The following is a 22,500-nucleotide window of genomic DNA, read 5'->3' on the forward strand; positions in this document are numbered from 1 at the left end:
ATGGAGGTAGGAGGAGACTAAAGAAGGGACTGAAGGAGACTAAAGGACTTATATGGGGACTGGAGACTAGTAGGGGGACTGAAGGAGACTAGAGGAGGACTGAAGGAGGCTAAAAGAGGCACTGAAGGAAACTAGTAAGGGACTGATATGAAGGAGATTAGTAAAGGAGAGACTAGAGGGGGACTGAAAGAGACCAGAGGAGAGACAGGGGACTAGTAGGGGACTGGAGGAGACTAGAGGGGGACTGGAGACTAAAAGGGGGACTGAAGACTAATAAGTGAACTGCAGAAGACTAGTAGGGGACTGAAGGAGGGTAGAGGGAGACTGAAGGACATTAAACAAGGGCTGGAAAAGATTAGAAATAGTGTGTGGAGGAAAAATAAGGTTGTTGAATGAAATGATGATGATGGTGATGACGATAATAATAATGGTGATGATATTTACCTGCTGTTCACTAATTCGCCATTAATACCTGTTATGAATGAAATATAATGAAATACGTGATTAAAAATTTGAAAACAGTTGACTTTTTTTACTTACAACGAAACAAATAAGGGAGAAAAGATTCAAATAAAAAAAAGTGATAAGAAAAGTGCCTCCGACGAAATTAAAAACAAATAAACGTAATTAAAACACGTAGGCATTTATCTTTCACGGTACAAGAAGGAAAGTTAGAGGGAAAAAAATACATATAAACGCAAAATACGTTAGCGAGCCTTAGACAAGCGAGATTTTGAGTTAATTCTCACTAATGCTCTTAACGACTCACGCACACATTCTGAAAAGACCTTTAAATTTCCTTGTTAATTAATCTGAAACGTAGTATGTAGCACTATTTTCTCTCTCTCTCTCTCTCTCTCTCTCCCAGGGTGCAGAATAGAAAACGGGAAGATCATTATGAAACTTGAGAAAAGAAAACGGGAGAAATCGACGAACCAGAAATACGTTGGAAGGCGGAAGAGGAAGGACAAACACACACACACACACACACACACACACACACGTCTCTCTCCTTCACGCCAAACCTGCAATTTTCTCCCAGACGCAACAATGAGAGCGCGAGAAGATAAAGAGAGACGCAAAAACACAGGCAACAAAAATCGTACTCTCAGTGAACATTCATAATCCGAGGAGGTTGTATTTCTTCGTCAGGATAAATTTACTTCCAAAAAACGCAAGGACGAAAGGATGTGAATGGAGGGAGGCAAGTGTACGTACGTTCTGTGCATTAGTTTCCTGTGCGATTCAACTCTCAACTTTAGAAAACGCGGAGGCTTAATAGAATAGAATGTATAACTTTAAAAACACGCAAAGACGAAAGGATGTGGATGAAGGGAGACAAGTGTGCGTACGTTCTGCATTAGTTTCCCGTCCAATTTAACTTCACTTTTGAAAACGCAGAGGCAACAGGGAATAGAATAAATAAATAAATAAATAAATAAATAAATAAATAAATAAATAAAAAAGACGGGTGTGGAGGAAACAAGTGCATATTTTGGTTTAGTTTCCAATCCAACTCAACTTTTACATAAAGACGCAAAAGAGAATTGGTTATTCACTTAAAAAAAACACATGAACGAAAGGACATGGATGGAGACAACTGTTTTAGTTTAGTTTCCCTTTCAACTCAACCATAGAAAACCCAGAGCAAAAACGCGTCCCGGAATGGGTTAAATTCACCAAAAACACGCAAGGACAAGAAGGGACAAGGAAGGAGACACGTGCAAAGGATGTATTTTGGTTTAGCTTCCCGTCCAACTCAACTCAATGATGCAGCAGGAAAGAAAGACTGAGAAAAGGGTATATACTTTTAGCAATACTTTTCTTTCCAACCTCAACTTTACTACTTCGAAAAATAAATAAATAAATAAAAACGTGGAGATGCAGCAAGGATTACGTCTCTCCCCTGCCTACGACTTGAACATTGGTGAAAAAGAGGAGCATCAAGACCCGTTGTAAAATAAACTCGCCTGCTTTTTCGCATCTTCAACTTGCTATTTATCTACCTTTGTAAACGGCATGGTAATAAATGCATAGGGGAGTTTTAAAAGATTAGACGTATTTATGGATGGGGATGGCAGGTAGAAATAAATAGGTGTTTTTATAAAGGGACTGCCACGTGTAGGACCGATGACTTCTTGCAGCTTCCCTAGTTTTCTCACGTTATTATGTTCTTAAAAGTGTCCATTCTTTTGTTTTTATACTTTTGTTGTTGTTTCTTCTTTTGGCCTTGAGCGGTCTCTCTAACAAACACAAAATAAATAAATAAAATGAATACATACATAAATAAATACATTAAAGACATGCGTATATCTGCCTTAGTTTCCCCTTTATCCTCATCTTTACCCAATCACGCGAGTCACAGCTGGGAGGGATACACAAAGAACTATACTTTATTACCGCCTTATGTAAAGGTGTACTGCAGGGAAGGCTTACGTAACAGTGCTAGTTTCATTCATCCGTGAGAAGCAGAGAGGAACTAGTGAAAGAAACAGATCCTTGTGTGTGTGTGTGTGGGAGCCTTCACATACGTACATTAAACACTAAGGTCGCACGCATACTCTCTCTCTCTCTCTCTCTCTCTCTCTCTCTCTCTCTCTCTCTCTCTCTCTCTCTCTCTCTCTCTCTCTCTCTCTCTCACGCAGGGCAGCTTCTGAGTGACAGCCGTGATGCAACATAACTGTGACTTGTTGGTTCATTCTAGCATATAATTACGTAGTATTTCTCTCTTTCTAGCTCACCAATCCTCTCTCTCTCTCTCTCTCTCTCTCTCTCTCTCTCTCTCTCTCTCTCTCTCTCTCTCTCTCTCTCTCTCTGTGTGTGTGTGTGTGTGTGTGTGTGTGTGTGTGTGTGTGTGTGTGTGTGTGTGTGTGTGTGTGTGTGTGTGTGTGTGTGTGTGTGTGTGTGTGTGTGTGTGTGACGGAAAAAAGACCAATACGAGAGAGAGAGAGAGAGAGAGAGAGAGAGAGAGAGAGAGAGAGAGAGAGAGAGAGAGAGAGAGAGAATGCTTCTTCCCAATACTATGAGCAAAATAACAGAGAAAAACAAGCATAACTAACGCTCTCTCTCTCTCTCTCTCTCTCTCTCTCTCTCTCTCTCTCTCTCTCTCTCTCTCTCTCTCTCTCTCAAGGTCAGTACACAAAAAGTCCCCCCTCCCTATTATAAACGATTCAGTTCCATTTGTAAAGCAGCGCATTCCCTTTCTGATTCTCTTTACAAAACCATGTGCACAAAAACAGCAGAGGGCGTGGCAGGTGAGCACGGGAGTCACAGGTAAAGCTAATGACTACCGTGACTCAGGTGAGGGGCTTTTAGGGAAGGCAATTAAAAAAGGTAAAATTGTAAAGTGAACAGTGAATATTCAGGTGTATGTGTGTGTTTGTGTGTGTGTGTGTTTTTTTTTTTCGAGTGGTTGTGAATAAATTGTGAATAAATTGTTGACAGTCCACGCAATAGTGTTGTTGTTATTCCGGCGGATTGACGTTGTTTTGCTGTACGGATTAGGCATAAACAGGTATGTGGCGCGAGAGTTAATTGTTACCTGACGTTAGCACAGGTACAGGTAACCGTCATACTGAAATTCCACGTTGTTTTTATTATTATTATTATTATTATTATTATTATTATTATTATTATTATTATTATTATTATCATTATCATTATTATTATTATTATCATCATCATTGTTATTATTATTATTATTATTATTATTATTATTATTATCATTATTATTTTTTTTATTTCAAGGGATTGGACGGTGGCATGTACAGCACACACACACACACACACACACACACACACACACACACACACACACACACACACACACACACACACACACACACACACACACACACCACATTCGTTATTTGGCGGAAATACGTTCATGGTTGCCTCCTCCTCCTCCTCCTCCTCCTCCTCCACCACTTTCAAGTAAGTTTCAGGTAATGCCTCCTATTGGTACCACCTGCTCTGTGTGTGTGTGTGTGTGTGTGTGTGTGTGTGTGTGTGTGTGTGTGTGTGTGTGTGTGTGTGTGTGTGTGTGTGTGTGTGTGTGTGTGTGTGAATAATTAAACAAATGACTGACTGCAGATAATTAGGGAGTAAGGTTAGAGTTATGAGAGAGTGAGTGAGCAAGTGAGTGAGAGAGAGAGAGTGAATGAGTGCCAGAGTGCCAGTAGCCGTGTTACGTGTTACGGGTGACCGGCGCGGTGCTACTGTTGGTGTGACGCTTGGTGTGACGGTGACTTGCAGCGTTACAGCCAGTGGGTTTGTTACAACAGAGCGATGTGAGGGAGGAGTCACACTACCCTCGTCATTCTCTCTCTCTCTCTCTCTCTCTCTCTCTCTCTCTCTCTCTCTCTCTCTCTCTCTCTCTCTCTCTCTCTCTCTCTCTTAATTTAGTCAAATCACATCTCTTTCTATTTAAAACTATGTTCCTCCTCTTCTTTCTCTTCTTTCTCTTCGTCTTATTCCTCCTCTCCTCCTCTTTTCCTACACCTGCAGTATTAAATGACAGTCGTTCCAATCCACCACAACCCACACCAAGCACGCCACCGTGACACACACACACACACACACACACACACACACACACCATCACCTGCTCTCCAACTCCACACTTAATTAACCAAGAAACACAAGCAAAACATACAGTGAGACACAACACACATGTACAGGTAAGGGTGAAATACCTGGTGGGAATTAAACCAATTAAGGCAGGCACAGGTAACTCAAGGGAGGCCAGGTGTGGATCAGGTGTCGGTGGATTAGACCTGCAAAGCGGCTCCTACCTGTCCTCCACCCCCTCTCCCCTTCCACCCAACGCCTTGACTCACCTCCCACACCACCACCACCACCACCACCACCGCATAGCCATCTGTGTATGTAAACATAGCTGCTGTGTCGAGGATGCTGTGACTTTTATAGTATTAATTTCTATACTGATAAGACGCGTGGTCGTCCTTCAGTATGAGTCTGGCACACGTGTTGAGGTAATAAGAACACGATGAGTAATAAAAGTATATAAAAAAAAAATAATAATTACGATACAAAACGTGATGTGATGATTTTGTGCTCGGGAAAAAAAATAGTAAATAAAATATAAATGCATTTTCGTTTTTTTCTCTCTCATATAAAAAAAAATAACAAAAAAAAAAACTTCACAATTGCAGTGTTACCTTGCTATTGTGAAAAAAAAAGACTCGATGAATATTATGATTAATGTTTGAGAGAGAGAGAGAGAGAGAGAGAGAGAGAGAGAGAGAGAGAGAGAGAGAGAGAGAGAGAGAGAGAGAGAGAGAGAGAGAGAGAGAGAGAGAGAGAATATGAACGAGGTGCACCACCACAGAAAACGTAGTAAATTTCACAAAAAAAGCAAAAAAAAAAAAAACATATATTGGATTCCGTTCTGCTTTTAACTCATGCAACACACCTCCCCTCGCCCACACACACACACACACACACACACACACACACACACACACACACACACACACACACACACACACACACATTTCTACCTCAATAAAAATACACTTATTCACTATATAATTTGGTACTTGAATCTCCCTGCTTCCTTCACTTCCCTTCCCTTCTCTTCCCAATCCTGACGGCGCTAAGAGATGCCACGGAGCAGGAGGAGGCAGGGATTCAGAGCTTTTAGTACCCGGATGCTCTTTAAACAATCATGGGTCTACAGAGGGATTCGAACACTGAAACGGTCACTGCTAGAGGTCAGCGTACTAACCAGTGAGCCACCACCCTCCCGCACCCTGACGCACCCTCCATTCAACGCCTCATCCTAGCGAATAACGTCATATCATACATTTTTAAGCACGTTAACCTTATATCGATACGTTCTAAAGGTCATATTTGAAATTTAAGAGTATCTGACATAGCGTAGATACAAGATACAAAAAAAAAAAAAACGTATACTAATTGTGAACGTCCTTATCTAGTGGATCTGGGTTGCATGTGTTCTAAGGCCCGTGTGTGTGTGTGTGTGTGTGTGTGTGTGTGTGTGTGTGTGTGTGTGTGTGTGTGTGTGTGTGTGTGTGTGTGTGTGTGTGTGTGTCGCCGAAAAATGTGTCAGTGATGTCATGTCCGGTGTGAGTCTTGATTCGTAACGATGACCTTGATAAGAGCAGCGAGGGTCATGTTTCCTCCTGACGGGACACAGCACACCTTTAATGCCCCGAGAGAGAGAGAGAGAGAGAGAGAGAGAGAGAGAGAGAGAGAGAGAGAGAGAGAGAGAGAGAGAGAGAGAGAGAGAGAGAGAGAGAGAGAGAGAGAGAGAGAGAGAGAGAGAGAGAGAGAGAGAGAGAGAGAGAGAGAGAGAGAGAGAATCCAAATATAAACTTCCAAACTGGTAAAAGATTAAAGAGGAGACGTGAGGATAAAGAAGAATGAATGATAACTTATAAGGAGAGAGAGAGAGAGAGAGAGAGAGAGAGAGAGAGAGAGAGAGAGAGAGAGAGAGAGAGAGGAGAGAGAGAGAGAGATGAGAGAGAGAGAGAGAGAGAGAGAGAGAGAGAGAGAGAGGATACACGTGACACACTTAACTAAAGATACACACTTGAGTACATCTCTTCTTCGTATAAAGGACATCACAAGGCTGTTTTATTCATTTACTAAAATATTCACGAGCAGGGACGTTAGTTCAAGACGGAGAGGAAGAGAGGAAGAGGCTGAGGAAGGGGGAAGGCTTACTAAACCAATGTAGGTCACTGGGTTTTAGGAATTTAATCACCTTTATCTGATATCACTCGACAACCTTCACATCTTTGATGTAAACACTGCCAAACACAAGCCAGCAATGGCAACTCAGGGTGTTCTTAGGTAATAAACTAGAATCGTGGGGCAGGTGATCCATCGATGTTAGAACCTGAGGAGGGCGGAGGGCGGGGGAGGTGAGGGAGGAGGAGGGAGCGAGCAGGGTGCAGCTGTGTCTGGTTCGTGAGGTGGTCGAACCTGCTCAGATTAAGACTTACTCTTTGGGTAACACTAAGCTATTTTAAAGTAGATCAGACCTTTTTTTCTCCCTCTCTCTATTCATCTACCTATTTCCTGCAGGACCGAAGCCTTGAATCGCACGGCGGGTTGTAAAACGCTTCCCATCATTATATTTTGGAAAGTGAAAGTAGCAGGATGGTTATGGTGATGCCCCGCCTTGACTGTCAGCCTGCACGATACTCAGGCATGATAGAAAACGGAGATCCAGCGCTAAGTGGGCCCAGGCAGTGCCATCTGTGACGGGAACGCGAAGAGGGACCACTGTGTTGCAAGGATGTGTGTGTGTGTGTGTGTGTGTGTGTGTGTGTGTGTGTGTGTGTGTGGTGTGTGTGTGTGTGTGTGTGTGTGTGTGTTATCAGGAGTGTCTATTGATGAATCTCATTCACTGTCTTCGTAAGACTATCTGTTTGTGTTGTTTTACTATTTTTACACCTAAATCTCATATCTCAAACACTACCACCACCACCACCATCACCACCACCACCAACAACAACAACAACGTCCTAAACAACGTCCTAAACAATATCTATCCACATACCAATCAAAGGAAATTCACGACCAGGCGACATTTACCAACTCAAAATTTAGGTAACACTACGCCTTTCTCCCTCACAGTCACAGAGTAACATGTTTCCCTAAAGACGCACCCACCACTGCAGAACACTGACCAACACGCGAAGGCACCACCGCATGACAACCCTCGCGGGATATTCGCCCATCACCACCAGATTATGTCACAGCCGCGCAGAATAAACAACATCCACATGATCTGTCACAGCACTATCCTGGTAACAGAACACCGCCACCCACAGCATTACCGCATTACCGACCACCATAGCCAATCAGTATAACCACTACCGCAGCAAGGCACCACAACAAGGCCAACACATCACACAGCAGGACCACAGCACCACATACGAGGGTACCATTATATATCAATACACTGTAGAGGCCATCAAAAACAGAACAGCATCACCGCCACAGCACTAGAAGCATAAGGCACCACAGCACCACCACGGCAGCGCTAACAATACAGGATGCCGCAGCACACTACACCACCACCACAACACTAGCAGCACAAGGCACCACAACATCACCACGGCAGCAGTAACAATACAGGATACCACAGCACCAATACACCACCACTACACGGAACACCACCACAGCACAGCACAGCACAACACAGCACCACAGCTCACCGTTTCCCGAGCACGCCACACAGCTTGGCCGCGCTGAGGATGCAGGGCGGGTGTCAGGCGGGTCGGAAGGTTACACTCTCACTGCCAGCGCCGCTCCACTGTGTGCGTGGCGCGGGTGGGATGTAGACATGTGTGCGTGTGACTGTGTGTGTGAGTGTGTGAGTGTCCGCCCTGACGGTCACGCAATAGAAGCAGTGGGTGGGTTGATCCGTCGGTCGGCTCCCTCCCTTCCCTGTATCACGGCAAACAAGGGCGTCTTGGTGTTTTAGCGACATGATCAGAGCGGCCTTGATGTGCGAGGCGGGGACGCACTCCACCAGCTGGGATAGGGACAAGTGAGGCTCAATGTGGCGATACGGGCAAGGCTCTCCACGGGGCATGGTGGGGGTGGATTGAAGTTTGATTTGAGAGAGAGAGAGAGAGAGAGAGAGAGAGAGAGAGAGAGAGAGAGGAGAGAGAGAGAGAGAGAGAGAGAGAGAGAGAGAGAGAGAGAGAGAGAGAGAGTTTCTTCTCTACATCATTAGGCGGAGCAATCAAGGAGCCCCCTGACTTAATAGCATCTTAAGAAGGGCGTCCTCCCATCCCATCCCATCCCACCCCACCCCCACCCACCCACACAGCGGCCCCTCCAGCCACAAGTCATCAGGGTGAAGAGTTTCGTCACCAGCTTAGGGAAAACAGTCCGTTATTTCGCATCGCAATATAACCGAGATCATTTTCCCGCGCGGCGTCACAGCCCTGCGTGTTTGGCGTCGTGGTCCGCGGCTTCCTATCGTGACCAACACTTCGTCAACAGAGAAATATATCGTTGTCATTACAGTGGATAAAAAGTGACGAAACACACCCTATAATTAAAACAGGTGTCGCAGTTTTGATACGCAGTAGGCAGGTGATTCTGAGGTGTCATTTGTTGATATTCCTGACACCATGCCTTCGTTCAGCTCAGTCATGCTAATCAAGTAATAATCTGTTGATATTCCTGACACCATGCCTTCGTTCAAGCTCAGTCATGCTTATCAACTAGTAATTTGTTGATATTTCTGACACCTTTCCTTCGTTCAAGATCAGTCATGCTTATCAACTAGTAATTTGTTGATATTCCTGACACCTTGCCTTCGATCAAGCTGTCATGCTAATCAACTACTAATTTGTTGATATTTCTGACACCTTTCCTTCGTTCAGCTCAGTCATGTTCATCAACTGACAGTTATACGATCCGGTAAAGTAATTTCTGTAACCCGCAAAAACTTCAGTACGCGATGATCTGACCAACTAACGTATGCACATGAGCAACAACCATGACTCACTCTCACAAACTGGACGCTTTAGCTGTCTATATCAACTGGCAGCACTGGTGGCGTGAGACGAACTGACGAACTGAGCTGCGCGTTTGTTGACTCATTGATTTTGTGTTATCCGCGCATTCTGAGGTGCGAGAGTGACCCTGCGGCTGCTAATGCCATGACTCAAGCTGGCCACAGGTGACTACGCTGGTCTGGGTCAAGGCAGTGATGTGTCAAGGGAGAGTACTTGAAGCTTCATATGAGATGCTAATGAGCTGTCTGCTGAATACGGTGTGACATGATGCTCCTTACTCGCTTGCAAATAGCTTCTGAATCTTCTCGTAAACATGTGCACTGGAGGGACTCGCGAACAGAAACACGTCAACACGAATCGTTGACTTTGCATCTGGCGCCACGTTCTCTGCATTCTCATACATTTAACGCTATATCTCTACTTTCAACAGGCTGTAGGGAAAGTTACTAGGGTTTTCAAGGGCATTTTCACGATTTCTGTGGTAGCTTAACATGGGTTCTGCATTATCAGTGGGAAAAACAACCATGATAACTCGACTACTTATCTCTGTGGCCTTTGAAAGTAGTTCTTATGAGAATACAAGGCGTTTTATAGAATAAGGACCTTGAATCTTGTCGTATTGCTTGCTACTTCAGACAATTGCCTTCTATCTAAACAGTTTAACTCTGGCAGTCAGTACGTATTTTTAACATGGCCCGAAGCAGCCAGATGTTCTATAATCTACGTCTTTTGGTGTTGGAACGAATCTCAATGTAATGCACATCTGGCGGAAGTAGGAAGCCATTAAAAGTTCGGCACTAATTATGAATCGGTGCCAAGGGTTGTTTGTTTGCTGGTCTTGCTGAGATTAATGTAGACAAATTATTAATGAATTATATCATTTGCTTGATTTTGGAACTATTTATCTCAATAACTTAAGCACACACACACACACACACACACACACACACACACACACACACACACACACACACACACACACACACACACACACACACACACACACAACTTCAAAGACATACTGAATGCTTTAGGACACAAATCATGACATTCGATTCAAAGTGGGGCAAGTGAATGGCTTATGATTGACCTCAACCCTTTTCAATCAGAGATCTATTTCTCACGATAATTTACTTTCCCCTGGGCCAATTCTCAAGTCCCACCTCTGCCCAGTATGGAAAACGAGGTTATTGGTGATGATAATGGTGATAATGGTGTCTGGTGCATCAAAACATCAACAGAATCCTTAGCTTAATTCACTTCCATATCGGCAGGTAATCAATGTTGTCTTATCTTATATTCAACACGTGTTTGGGCGAAATTACTTTCTTTGTACATGTGTGCCATTTGTGTCATTTCCTTTGCGAAACTTTGCAAGGTGTGAGGTGGTGCGTGTCTGACTGCTGGGAATCAACGGCAAGGGAAGAAGAAGAAGAAGAAGAAGAAGAAGAAGAAGAAGAAGAAGAAGAAGAAGAAGAAGAAGAAGAAGAAGAAGAAGAAGAAGAAGAAGAAGAAGAAGAAGAAGACGAAGACGAAGACGAAGACGAAGACGAAGAAGAAGAAGAAGAAGAAGAAGAAGAAGAAGAAGAAGAAGAAGAAGAAGAAGAAGAAGAAGAAGAAGAAGAAGAAGAAGAAGAAGAAGAAGAAGAAGAAGAAGAAGAAGAAGAAGAAGAAGAAGAAGAAGAAGAAGAAGAAGAAGAAGAAGAAGAAGAAGAAGAAGAAGAAGAAGAAGAAGAAGAAGAAGAAGAAGAAGAAGAAGAAGAAGAAGAAGAAGAAGAAGAAGAAGAAGAAGAAGAAGAAGAAGAAGAAGAAGAAGAAGAAGAAGAAGAAGAAGAAGAAGAAGAAGAAGAAGAAGAAGAAGAAGAAGAAGAAGAAGAAGAAGAAGAAGAAGAAGAAGAAGAAGAAGAAGAAGAAGAAGAAGAAGAAGAAGAAGAAGAAGAAGAAAGAAAACAACAACAACAACAACAACAACAAAAACAACAACAATAATAATAATAATGATAATGATAATGATAATAATAATAATAATAATAATAATAATAATAATAATAATAATAATAATAATAATAATAATAATAATGATAATACAACAACAACAACAACAACAACACCCAATTATCTACCCATTTCACTACTTATTTCTTGCCTACCCTTCAAGCTGGCAGTTGCTTCATGTCTAAACTTGTGGCTCTACTATTACTACACTCCATTCCCACACACTCAAATCTCTTCAGTATGAGTGCAATTATTCAAATACTCATTCCTCTCACTTTACAAAGACACTGTGGCACACTTCTGCTCCTCTTCCTTGCCCTCATTCTCTCCTAATCTTTAATAATGTGTATGTTGTAATGTGCTTCACGAAACCTGATTCATATATATATGTCTCCACCACCTGGCTAGCTTTCCCACCGATGGCCGAGGGAAGACTCATGCCTCAAACACTTAACAGCTTTAGATTAACCTACATGTACATCTGGATAATTTCTAATTTGATGTACAAGACTTGACATGTCCCCAGTTCCTTCACTCCATCCTTTGCAGCAGACTTTGTGACATGGAAAAAAATATGGTGGCAGAGTTGTTCTTAGTCTCATAGTGTGAGGCAAATGTGCCTTCTCAAACATGTGGAAGTTAAGTGTGGTATGGTGCCACAGCAATTCATTCCTAAAAGCTTCCTCAGTGGTGCAAACACATCACCCAGAAAATAATACATAAACCCTTTCATTGCCACACAAAACAATTGGCAGTACCATAAGCAATGTGTGAAGTCTTTATAACCATCTACAAGAAAGTTAGGGAGGAAAAAGAATACATTTTGCAAATTCTTCCCAGTTCAAAGATTGGATGTGATTGTAGAAGAAGTAAAGATGTCTCAGAGTCATTGGTAATTAGGGAAAGATGTACCAAGTGGTAGTCAAAGGGTTAAGGAAGCATCCATGTATCAAGAAATAGACCATGAACAACTACTGTACCAAGATGTACTCACCCCTGACAGGATCTAATGCCAAGTCATCTTCAGGCTCATTGACGGATGTTTTCCTGCTGCTGGAGCGTCGCCTTGGGGAGGAGCCGGGAGTGAGACCCTGCATCACCTCGGCTGAGTTCCTCAGGACAGCCTCACGGGCCGCCCGAAAGCCACTCGCTGAGAGTGAACATGACGGGGAGATCATTATAAAGTTTTCATGTGAGATGGACAGTATGCATCTAACCAACCATTATCTTGTTACCTTTTAATACATGATAAAATTTTTGTAGCAAAATTTGATTATGATAAAAATGGTTCCATGATAAATTTTAACGAATCATCAGTAGGCATTTAGTTACCATCTCCATTAAATTTCCATTGATTCAATGTAGGTAATTCTTCCAAAATAGTTCACTACGACATGGACCATGACCTATTGTTTAATATATTTATTGCTAGGTTAGCAGTATAACACTATTCTGAATTTTGACAAAAGAAAAAATGACTCAAACATTATCTACAATGAAACCCCTGTGCTTCAGTCTTCCATAAATCTGTTTCGTTATGTAATACTTTTAACAACTTGGAAATAAATACAATAAACAGTATGCAGGTCTAAAATCATATACACTTGAAAATTAATGGAAAAAAATTCAACTATAGTGCAATTCAGTATTCTAGACTGAAATGAAGCTGGCTTGGAAGTGACAGGACTACAAGGTCTATGAAGGAACCACTACAAGTCAGGGAAGGTCCAGGTGATATTTAGTGACACGACAGCCAAGGCCAACCAAAAATCGCTTGGCCTTTAGTAATCACCTTGACCAGAGTGACTTCTGGATTGCCTTCACTGTTCTGTCACTACACAAGTAAAACAGTAAGGATGAAAACTGCTACAAGGAGAGAAAAAAAAAATGTACAGGGAGAGTGTTCTAAGAAATTCAACAAGGTACTACATTACATCAACAAAGAAAGATACCAAACAACCTCAAAGATGAGACGTCAGATTTTTCAAGAGAATGAGTGAAAAATTTAGTCAAGAACTAGTATTCCACATACATGCACAAGACATACACTTTGTATTCCAATTTTTTTGATGATACAGATTAAGAACTGGCCACTGTATTTGTCAGTCTACATCAGATGCTTGTTACTGTGAACTCCCTCTGAGGAACAGCTGTTGAAGAGTCTCCATTTCTTCCTGTCATTGCATTCTCTCCTTACTTACTCTGATCTATTCACTCTCCTTTCGTCTCTTTCCCTCACATACTCCAGTAACTCGATCAGCCTAATACAATCCCTTTTACTGACCATCATAAACAGTCCTATGCATGCCTATTAGAGCAAAAACAGAGCTATTTCTTTAGAGGACAGTGTATCAACAGCAAAGGCCTAAACATCTTGGCTTTACAAAACAACAGACTTAGAAATCAATAACCCCAAATCATGACCCATGGCTACCAATAATCACCACACTATGCACTGCCTCAAGCTCAGACTCTTCGCACTGACCAATTCATGAGCAGGGCGAAGACGGATTTGCCGCACATGTATGTACTGCACCACCTGGCTCCACTCACTGGTAATTGTTTTCATTCACCAATAAAGGAGGGCATGGTCAGTGGTCACCATAGAGGAAGAGGGAGCAGAGCTGAATGGAGTCAAATCATACTCCATTGATAACCCAAATGGTGTCAAAATGTTGCACAGATAACGAGAAAAATGCTGCAGCTGTGGACTGAGACATTAGTTTGGGCTATGCAGATGTGTCATTAAGACTCAAGACTGATCTCGTGTGAGGTAAAGTGTTCCTGAAACATTATGAAAGCAGGTATATATGTATATATGCATGCAAGCCTGTGAACTCAGACTAAATCCAGAAACAATCTCATTAATGGAGAGACTTATTATCAATGAAGAATCAAACCATCTTGCAGAAGCTTAAATATGAAGCATGATACAAAACTGCGTTCATGTAGCTTAACTTGAAAATCAGGAGCAAATGTCGTGCCATGCAAAAATGTATCGGAAAACTAGGCAGCATGCAACACTGTACATTAGCATGAAATAGTCAAATGCAATGAATATCAGTACTTGTCTCTTAGTGCAGAGACCTGGAGACTGGCAATGATGCTCTATTTCATACTAGTGCACTGGTGTCTGAACACAAGCCACCTTTCAGTCCAACGAGGGATAGGGGGTGGGAGCCTGTTAGTACCTATTTCCTGTTCCTCAAGGGATCCTGAGTGGGTGCGGATGACCTGGCTGTTTAGGGCATGAGCATGGGCCACTTCCTCCATGGTCACTGGCTGTGTCTTGAAGCGTGTGGCCCGAGTCCTGCGGCGCACACTCTGAGCTCCATCGAGAGGAGGGATGGGAGAACGTTCCTCCTCAAGTCTCTTTGTCCAAAGGGCCACTCTGGCACCCACACTGTTACTGGTTCCACTCTTGTTTGTGCTGCTCTGAGTGCCACTAGTCTCTTGCTGTGTGCTGCTCTTCCAAGGCACTACATAATTGCAGCACAGGGTTTGGCAATGGTCCAAGGCAAGTCAAGGGGCATTCAATAAGGGGAGTTAACCTTAATGTTGGGTTAGGCAGACAAAATGCTATTCAGCAATACATTCCCATCATACACTGCTAAGGGCATAGTGGGACATACCTAGAAATTCTTAACTGATGCATCTTCTAAATTATCAATTCTTCTAATCGTCTAATTTTGATATAATTTTGATTAGTAAATTTAATATTACTTACTGCATATATGGATGCTTTATATAACTTCTTAATTTACACTATAATCAAAGGATAGGGATTTTCCTTCAAGAATTTTATCAAATAGAATTTTTGTCTTATTACTTTCAACATAAAGTCTCTAATTCTTAAGAATACTGCATAGATCAGTGCAATGAAGTTTTAAAAAAATATTATTTTGTGGATAGAATTTTGTGCTTATGAGGAGAAAAAAAAGAAAAAAAAAAAAGAGGAAAAAAAAAAAAAAAAGAAAAAAAAAAAGTGTATCAGACCAATGTTGTCAGTAATAAGTGACGTTATGACGTTAGGGCCACACACATCACAGCATGTGTGGTGGTGGTCAGTCAGTGAAAACACATGCACATGCAGTAAAACTGTCAAGCTGTTAAATGGTCCTCTGTGTGACTGCCGCTGGTGCGTGACGGTCTGAGAAAGACTTTTCGTGGAACACTTCTGTTCAAAACGACCCTCCAACACAACACACCTCCTCACCAACACATCAAAGCCTCAACACCTCAGGTGATGCAATACTCACATGATTCTCGGCGGGGCGGTGCTGAGTCTGAGTCGTGGGAGGCAGAGTCTGAGGCCTCAGCCAACCTGGAGGCTTGATTGACTTCTTCTTCAGTGACTGGTTGGGTTGCATGCCTGTGGCAGAATTAGGGATAACATTAGCACATACAGCATCAAGTTTCTCACTAAAAGTTTGGCAGAAAATAGCCAGATATCAATTTCACTTTGTTGTTAAAAAGGTGAATTATTGCTGGTTATAAATCATTGAATACACAAAATTTCTAATGAAGTTTTGTTTGCTTCTCTAGGATTACTGTACAAACTGAAAGGAATGTCTTCACTACATTCACATGTTCTTACATTAAAATTTCACAGCCATGAATTAAATTACAGCAAATGAATATTGAGATTACAGAAGTCTTCCAATAACATGAGTTTATGTTCAGAGAATGACAGTGCTATGCTTTTATTTTTAATTCCTTCTTAGAAGTGTGAATGTCTGGTGGTGGTTAGCAGAAGGACATGTGCCAGTCTACATCAGAGTACAGGGTAACGAAGTAATGTGTTCTGATCATTCACATTCCTAAGAAAATATTAAAAATTCCTGGAAAACTGTAAATGATGTTGAATTATACACGTCACTATGTAAACTCAAGTGCTGCCTTTTGAATCGGCTCCAAAATGTTTCCTTTCATTATCTTTGTATATTAATCTAAACTTGGGCATAGTATGTGTGCTTTCATTGACAAGAAAATGTAAATACACTTTGCCTGTGGGTGAGGGAGGAGATATGGAGGCTCCTGTAACTTTATATTTGTCAATTTGATCCCTCTTCTATTTATGATGTAGATTTATGTTATTACTTAATTTATACTCATACTGTACAGAGGTGTTATTGGTCTCTCTCCCTCATGTTACTGGAGGACTTGCGTAATTCCAGTTTTACAAAAATTCAAAAATGTACATACATCTGGCTTATTGTAAAAAACTGTACAAAGTTAAAACATGGAAGCCAAAACTGCAGCAATAGCCACAGTGTTGTGTTAGTGAGTGGTGCTGTGCTGGACTGGAAGCAACGGTGAACACAGCGGGAGACCAGTTCATCAAGTTCAGTGTGTATGCCGTGATGCTTGAGACAGTAATGCTGGCAGTGCTTAAAAAGACTGACTCTATTACTATCTAAACAACTATTACTATTACAAAGGAGACACTAACACTGGAAGAACTAGTAAGTGTAAGCAAATGTACACAATGCCATGTCTTCTACTAACAGTGCTGCAGTTGAGAGATAGTGAGCATTTCTATATGTTCTCCACTACCATACAGTGAGTGTAGAGTTTGCAGTGACAGCAACTACTGTACAACAATCTGTGGAAACTGTTTTCTTACATTTCAAAGAAGTTCGCTATCTGGTCAAATCTAGGAGACAACATGAAATTTTGTTACTTTAATAAGAAAATGACCTGCCTAAAGTCTTATACATTGTCTGGAACACAAGAGGCAGTCATGCAGTACATATCACAATGTCTGTATGGACAGTATACATCACTCTTACTGACATTAACATTTTGTAATGCAACTCCACAGGTTTCTATACATTCAAATTAAAGGAATTTCTCATGACTAAGACTGTTTTTGATGAAATAAAGTAAGCCATTTGTTTCCTGATCATGTAGAAATGTACATGTAAGTATTCATGTATATATGTGTTATAAATTAGTACCTGTCAAGTGGTATGTGTTGGTTAGGGTGTGAGTGTTGTGAGGTGTGTGTGTCTGGCTTGGGTGGTGTTGTGTGAGTTGGCCCACTGCCCCGAAGCCTGACCCACCTGGCGCCTCTATCCCGGCGGCTGCTGAAGCGGCTGGTGTGGCTGGGCCGGGACGGGGATGTGTCTGGGGAAGTCTTCTGTTCACGCTCCAGCTGGAAGAAATAGAATTTTGAAACATAGTCATGGATTTGCTTACCTCTTGATTGAGAGCAAGTTATTTTGCATATTTCTGAAATGCCTATATAAACACATGTGAATTTAATAGTGCATATTATCAAAGACTTGTAAATATAATACACAGAATCTGTAATTTTTAGTTATTCTTTATTTTACATGAAATTTGTGTGAAATCATATTCAATTTATACCTGTGAGCATGTTTATTGTGCTTTACATCTCATAAATAAACAGTAAAGTTCTGAAGCTGAGAAAAGAATATCAAATTACTGAACAAAAGCTTTACACTTCTTAAAACACAGGAAGCTGCATTGGATGCATCAGAACAAAGCACTAGAAGGCACGTCCCTGCTCACAACACCACTCAGGGGCACAGAATCACTGGGCTCACCTGGGCAAAGAAGGCAGCTTTCTGCGACACCACCGAGGGTGTGGTGGGGGCGGCGTCATCGTTGGGGAATATGGCACTGTTGTAGGCCTCGGTCACTGGACGGTCCAAGAAAGCCTCATTGATGGCCTCCGCACCGTCGCCAGGAGACGGCTCCGCCACCAGGGCGAAGGCACTGTTTCTTCGATTATCTCTGCAAGGCAGCGGCACATTATGACACTGAGACATTGACCAGCATGCTGTACTGCTACACATCTGCCACACACTGACCAGCACTACTACATACTTGCCATACACTGACCACCATACTGCTTCACACCTGCCACACAATGACCAGCACTGCTACACATCTGCCACACACTGAACAGCACACTGCTACACACCTGCCACACTGACCACCACATTGCTATACACCTGCCACACACACTGACCACCATCATTCAGTTAATTAGGCACAAACTCCCCTGGTTCTATCTAATTGTTATGCAGCAGCAATCTTTGAAAGTTTTAAAGTTTTATAAGTCTCTTCCAATGGTATAAAGATATTTATACTGGATTCAAGCCCTATTTCTTTCTGAACTGCTACACAGATAGATAGATAGATAGATAGATAGATAGATAGATACTTCATTGACCACAAACCTGACTACATGAGACGATGCATAATATATAAATGGTCCAATTATAAGTTTAAATATTCTTGTGGCGACATAGCTATTCTCATTATTAATTATTATGGTGGGATATTACACTTCTAGATAAAAGACCGGAAACAAGCATAAAACAACACACACACACACACACACACACACACACACACACACACACTCTCTTGAAAAATAAATGAACGAATGAATAAATGGATTAATTAATGAACAAGGGAATGAACGAATAAATAAATAAACAGGTAGACAAATAAACAAATAAACCCCTCGCGGCAGTCCAGGCTGACCACCACCACCACCACCAGCGTCCATCAAGCACACTACTTTCCACCAAGCGGCGTCGTGCCAGCTAAGATTTAAGGAACACACAGGCAGGGGCCGATGGTGGGCTGGCGTGCAGGTCTGGTTTCACTGCCAGCTGTGGTTTCTTACTCTCTCTAACAAGCAGTTGTGTAATTGTGTGTGGCGACCGCCAGCGCTTTTCTGTATGTTTACATTTAGCGCCACGCGACAGGATGCAAATGAAAACCTTAACATTTTGCAACAGCAGTATCAACGTCATTCACGCTGTCTAAGATAACACTGGAAAATTAATTATATCATTAGTGTTTGACCTGGGTCCAATATGATAACAAATTTATCATGTTCTAACGTTAGTGCTTTAAACACCTTACTTTGACTTCGTGTTTGTTGTCGGCGGGCACTAAGCTCGGCAGCTGGGGAAACAAGCGTCTGGCGGGCAAATAATCAATGCTTAGGCTCGTGCTGATTAAATTCTATTACGGCGCCGCCTTAAGCTGCAAGCGTATACTCATAAAAAAAAATACTAACATTTTTCTTATAAAATAAATATTTCTATTTGGATTACGCATGTTTCTGAAGAATTCCGCTACATAAGGAAATTTAGGAAAGTCACTATTTTGGTCAGCGCTGTGATAGGCTGGTACATTATGGTTAATTGCGCACATTCACTTGGTCTACACAAAACTGCACCACGAAAATAAATATTACAAACTCTCTTTCCATATTGTGATACATTTTTCATCTGAATTAAAATACTCGCCACGCGTGTGGCATTTTTTCCCTTATGCGGGAGGGCTTATTGCAAAATTGGAAATTGAGTTGGGGAATATTTAGCATTGAAGGTGTAGTATTATTCCGGGAAAAGAGCCGCTTCTGAAAGTGAGGCGCTATTTTTGACAAATTTTGGAAAATGGAAGCAGGTCATCGTCCATCTGCGGCCACACACACACACACACACACACACACACACACACACACACACAGCGAAGGGCTTGCATGGAATTTAAAGTAACAGTACTTATCAGACATCCAGCTACATTTCATACCCTGTCAGCCGCAAGAGTTCTTTACCGTGCCGAGAAAACAGTGTGGCTTACCTCCCCTTGTCGGTGGGCGTGGGGGGGCGGTCAAGGAAGGACGGCGTCTGCTTGGGCCGCGCGCCTGGGCTACGCGTGGGGGTGGGTGAGCGGCGCGAGGCGGGGGCTGGAGGTTCCTGGCGGGCAGCCTCCATACCCGCCACCCGCTCGGCCACACTGAGAGGTCGCTCGCCGGACCTGCTGGAGGATTCCTCGCGCTTCGTCAGCGCCAGGAGGGAGGGGCTCTGGGGACGATTCGTTGCTTCACTATCACTGTCTGCATCACTGACACCCTGCGTCCTTCGGGAACGCAGGATGGCGCCCAGTTCGCTGTCCATCTGGTCGAAACGTCCTGGGGAATGTGCGCCGCGCTTCTTGAGGATGCCATGCGAGGGGGTGGCCGACAATGCAGGAGGAGAGTGCCCTCTTAAACGTATCACAGCCTCGGGCGCAGAGTCACTCCTTACTCTCACACTAGGCACTTCACCCTCCACGTCCTCGCCGTCAGACACGTGGAGTCGGAGGCGAACACCGTCAGTTGTGTCCCTCCTCTTAAGGATGGGTCGCAGCTCCCCTTCCCCCTCGCTATCACAACGGGGAGATCGCTTCAAGATGGGGTTAGGCGAAACGAACCCTTCCGTGAGGTCGAGGTCCTCTCTGCTGCGTCCCCCCTTCAGGATAGAGCGCGGCCGGTCGTCCAGCTCGTCGTCCGTCGAGGACTTCTTCTTGAGGATTGGTCTCGGCTCGAAGTGATCCAATTCCTCCACACTGCTCTTCTTCTTCAGGATGGGTCTCGGCTCCCCCTCTACGATGTCTATGCTGGACGTGCGGGAGCTGGTCTTCCGCTTCAGTATGCTGTGAGGCTCCGGCGTGGTGGGTCGTTCTACAGTCACGTCCTCCCGGGACGAGCGCCGCTTCAGGATGGACTGAGGGTCGGGAGAGACGGCCTGGGGTGTGTCTCCGTCGAGTGAGCAGCGTCGAGAACTTCGCTTGCTACCGCTGCTGCTGCTGCTGCTGCGATGGTCGGGACTCCTCATCTGAACAGACTCAGGAGAGCCAACCTCCTCGTCAGCGTAGCCTACGTGACGAAGGCCGTGCACCACTTCCTCTGGCGGGGGGCTCAAGTTGTCACTTCCTAACGTTGCAAGGTCCGGGGGCCCTGAAGGCACAGCGGAGGCAGCAGTCATCTTCAGTGGTTCTGCTGCTTGGCTAGGCTCTCGCTTCACTTCCTTATTCACTTCTTTCTCCATAGCCAACCGCTTACTTTCTTTACCACGTCCTTCAGAGCCCCCGACCCAGTTTTTCTGACCCGTGTCTGAAATAACTCCCTTCTTGACTGTCGGGGACTGTACATTATCACTGCGCGTATCACTGGAAACCACTTCTCGGGGCCTCACGCCCCCACTCACTTCTTTCCGGCTGGCGTTTACCGTGAGGTACTGCTCACACTCGTGCACCATGCTATCGGCGCTGTCTTCCGGAGGACTGCTCTCGGGGGGCGGTGGGGTGCTGTCTTTACCCAGGCGGTCCGCCCGCTCCATTGTCTCCTTTGCCCTGGTCGTGAGCGCCTCCAAGCGGCTGCTCATGGTTTCCTCGCTGCCGAGAGCTGGGGAGGACGTGGTGGTGGTGAGGGATGAGGCGGAGATGCAAGCAACTTCTAAGTCTGAGCTGCCGGGGGAGAGAAGGTCGTCCTGCTTCCCGGAGTAACTGCTCTCTATTTTCAGATTCATGTCTGACTTAGACAGTCTATCTCCCTTCTTGGGTCGCTGCAGCTGGTCGCGGAAAACGTTTTCTGGTTTCGAGTCGTCACGCTTTTCCCGCCGAGCTGCCATAAAACACGTGCCGATGTCTGTGGGTTTCCTGAGGGAGGTGCGGAGGGTGACTGGGCGCTGCCCCTCGGGTGCAAGCGGCGGCTTGTCAAATACCACGGAGGAAGGTCGGGAGCTGGGCGGGGTGTTCACTACCCCGGGCGAGGCGAGACCTGTGGTGTCCTTGGGACGCAAAACATCGGGGATGTCGGGCTTCTTCAGCGGCGCCAACTTGGGCGGCACCTTACGCACGCCCTCCTCTGTCTCGTTGCCCAGCGATCCACTCAGGCGACGACTGCCGCCATCTTGTGCATGCCTTGCGCGGGAGTCGAGGGTGGATGGCGCCGAGTGCGTAGAGTCTGGGATCGCGGCGGGCTGGATGGGCTGGAAGGTGTGGGCTGGGGCGGAGGATTGCAGGGACGGCTGCTGGCTGCTGGAGAGGGCCGAGGGCTGCGTGGGCGCGGTGACTGGGGGAGTGAGGCGCGACACCACATGACGCACCACCTCGGGTGTCTTGAGAGGCTCGGCTCCCGATACCGAGAGGCCGCCGCCGA

The 22,500-nt window shown here is 44.0% G+C and overlaps 1 protein-coding gene across 6 annotated transcripts in view; it reads right to left on the minus strand.

Moving 5' to 3' along the window:
• The window catches only part of LOC135115022 (supervillin-like), a 156,257-nt gene that overhangs the window by 82,617 nt on the left and 51,140 nt on the right, over window positions 1–22,500 (minus strand). For 3 of the 6 annotated variants that reach the window (XM_064031446.1, XM_064031444.1, XM_064031443.1), the window contains 7 exons: window positions 20,160–22,500; window positions 18,098–18,287; window positions 17,591–17,682; window positions 17,152–17,181; window positions 15,785–15,897; window positions 14,717–15,004; window positions 12,520–12,675 (listed from right to left, as the gene is read on the minus strand). The exon at window positions 20,160–22,500 is cut by the window's right edge and continues 51 nt beyond it. In XM_064031446.1, coding sequence (XP_063887516.1) covers window positions 12,520–12,675; window positions 14,717–15,004; window positions 15,785–15,897; window positions 17,152–17,181; window positions 17,591–17,682; window positions 18,098–18,287; window positions 20,160–22,500 — 3,210 coding nt within the window. The remainder of the gene's footprint in view (window positions 1–12,519; window positions 12,676–14,716; window positions 15,005–15,784; window positions 15,898–17,151; window positions 17,182–17,590; window positions 17,683–18,097; window positions 18,288–20,159) is intronic. The other 3 variants (XM_064031445.1, XM_064031447.1, XM_064031449.1) reach the window with 3 other exon arrangements.

Source organism: Scylla paramamosain, chromosome 28, assembly GCF_035594125.1.
Source record: "Scylla paramamosain isolate STU-SP2022 chromosome 28, ASM3559412v1, whole genome shotgun sequence".
Lineage (NCBI taxonomy): Eukaryota > Metazoa > Arthropoda > Malacostraca > Decapoda > Portunidae > Scylla > Scylla paramamosain.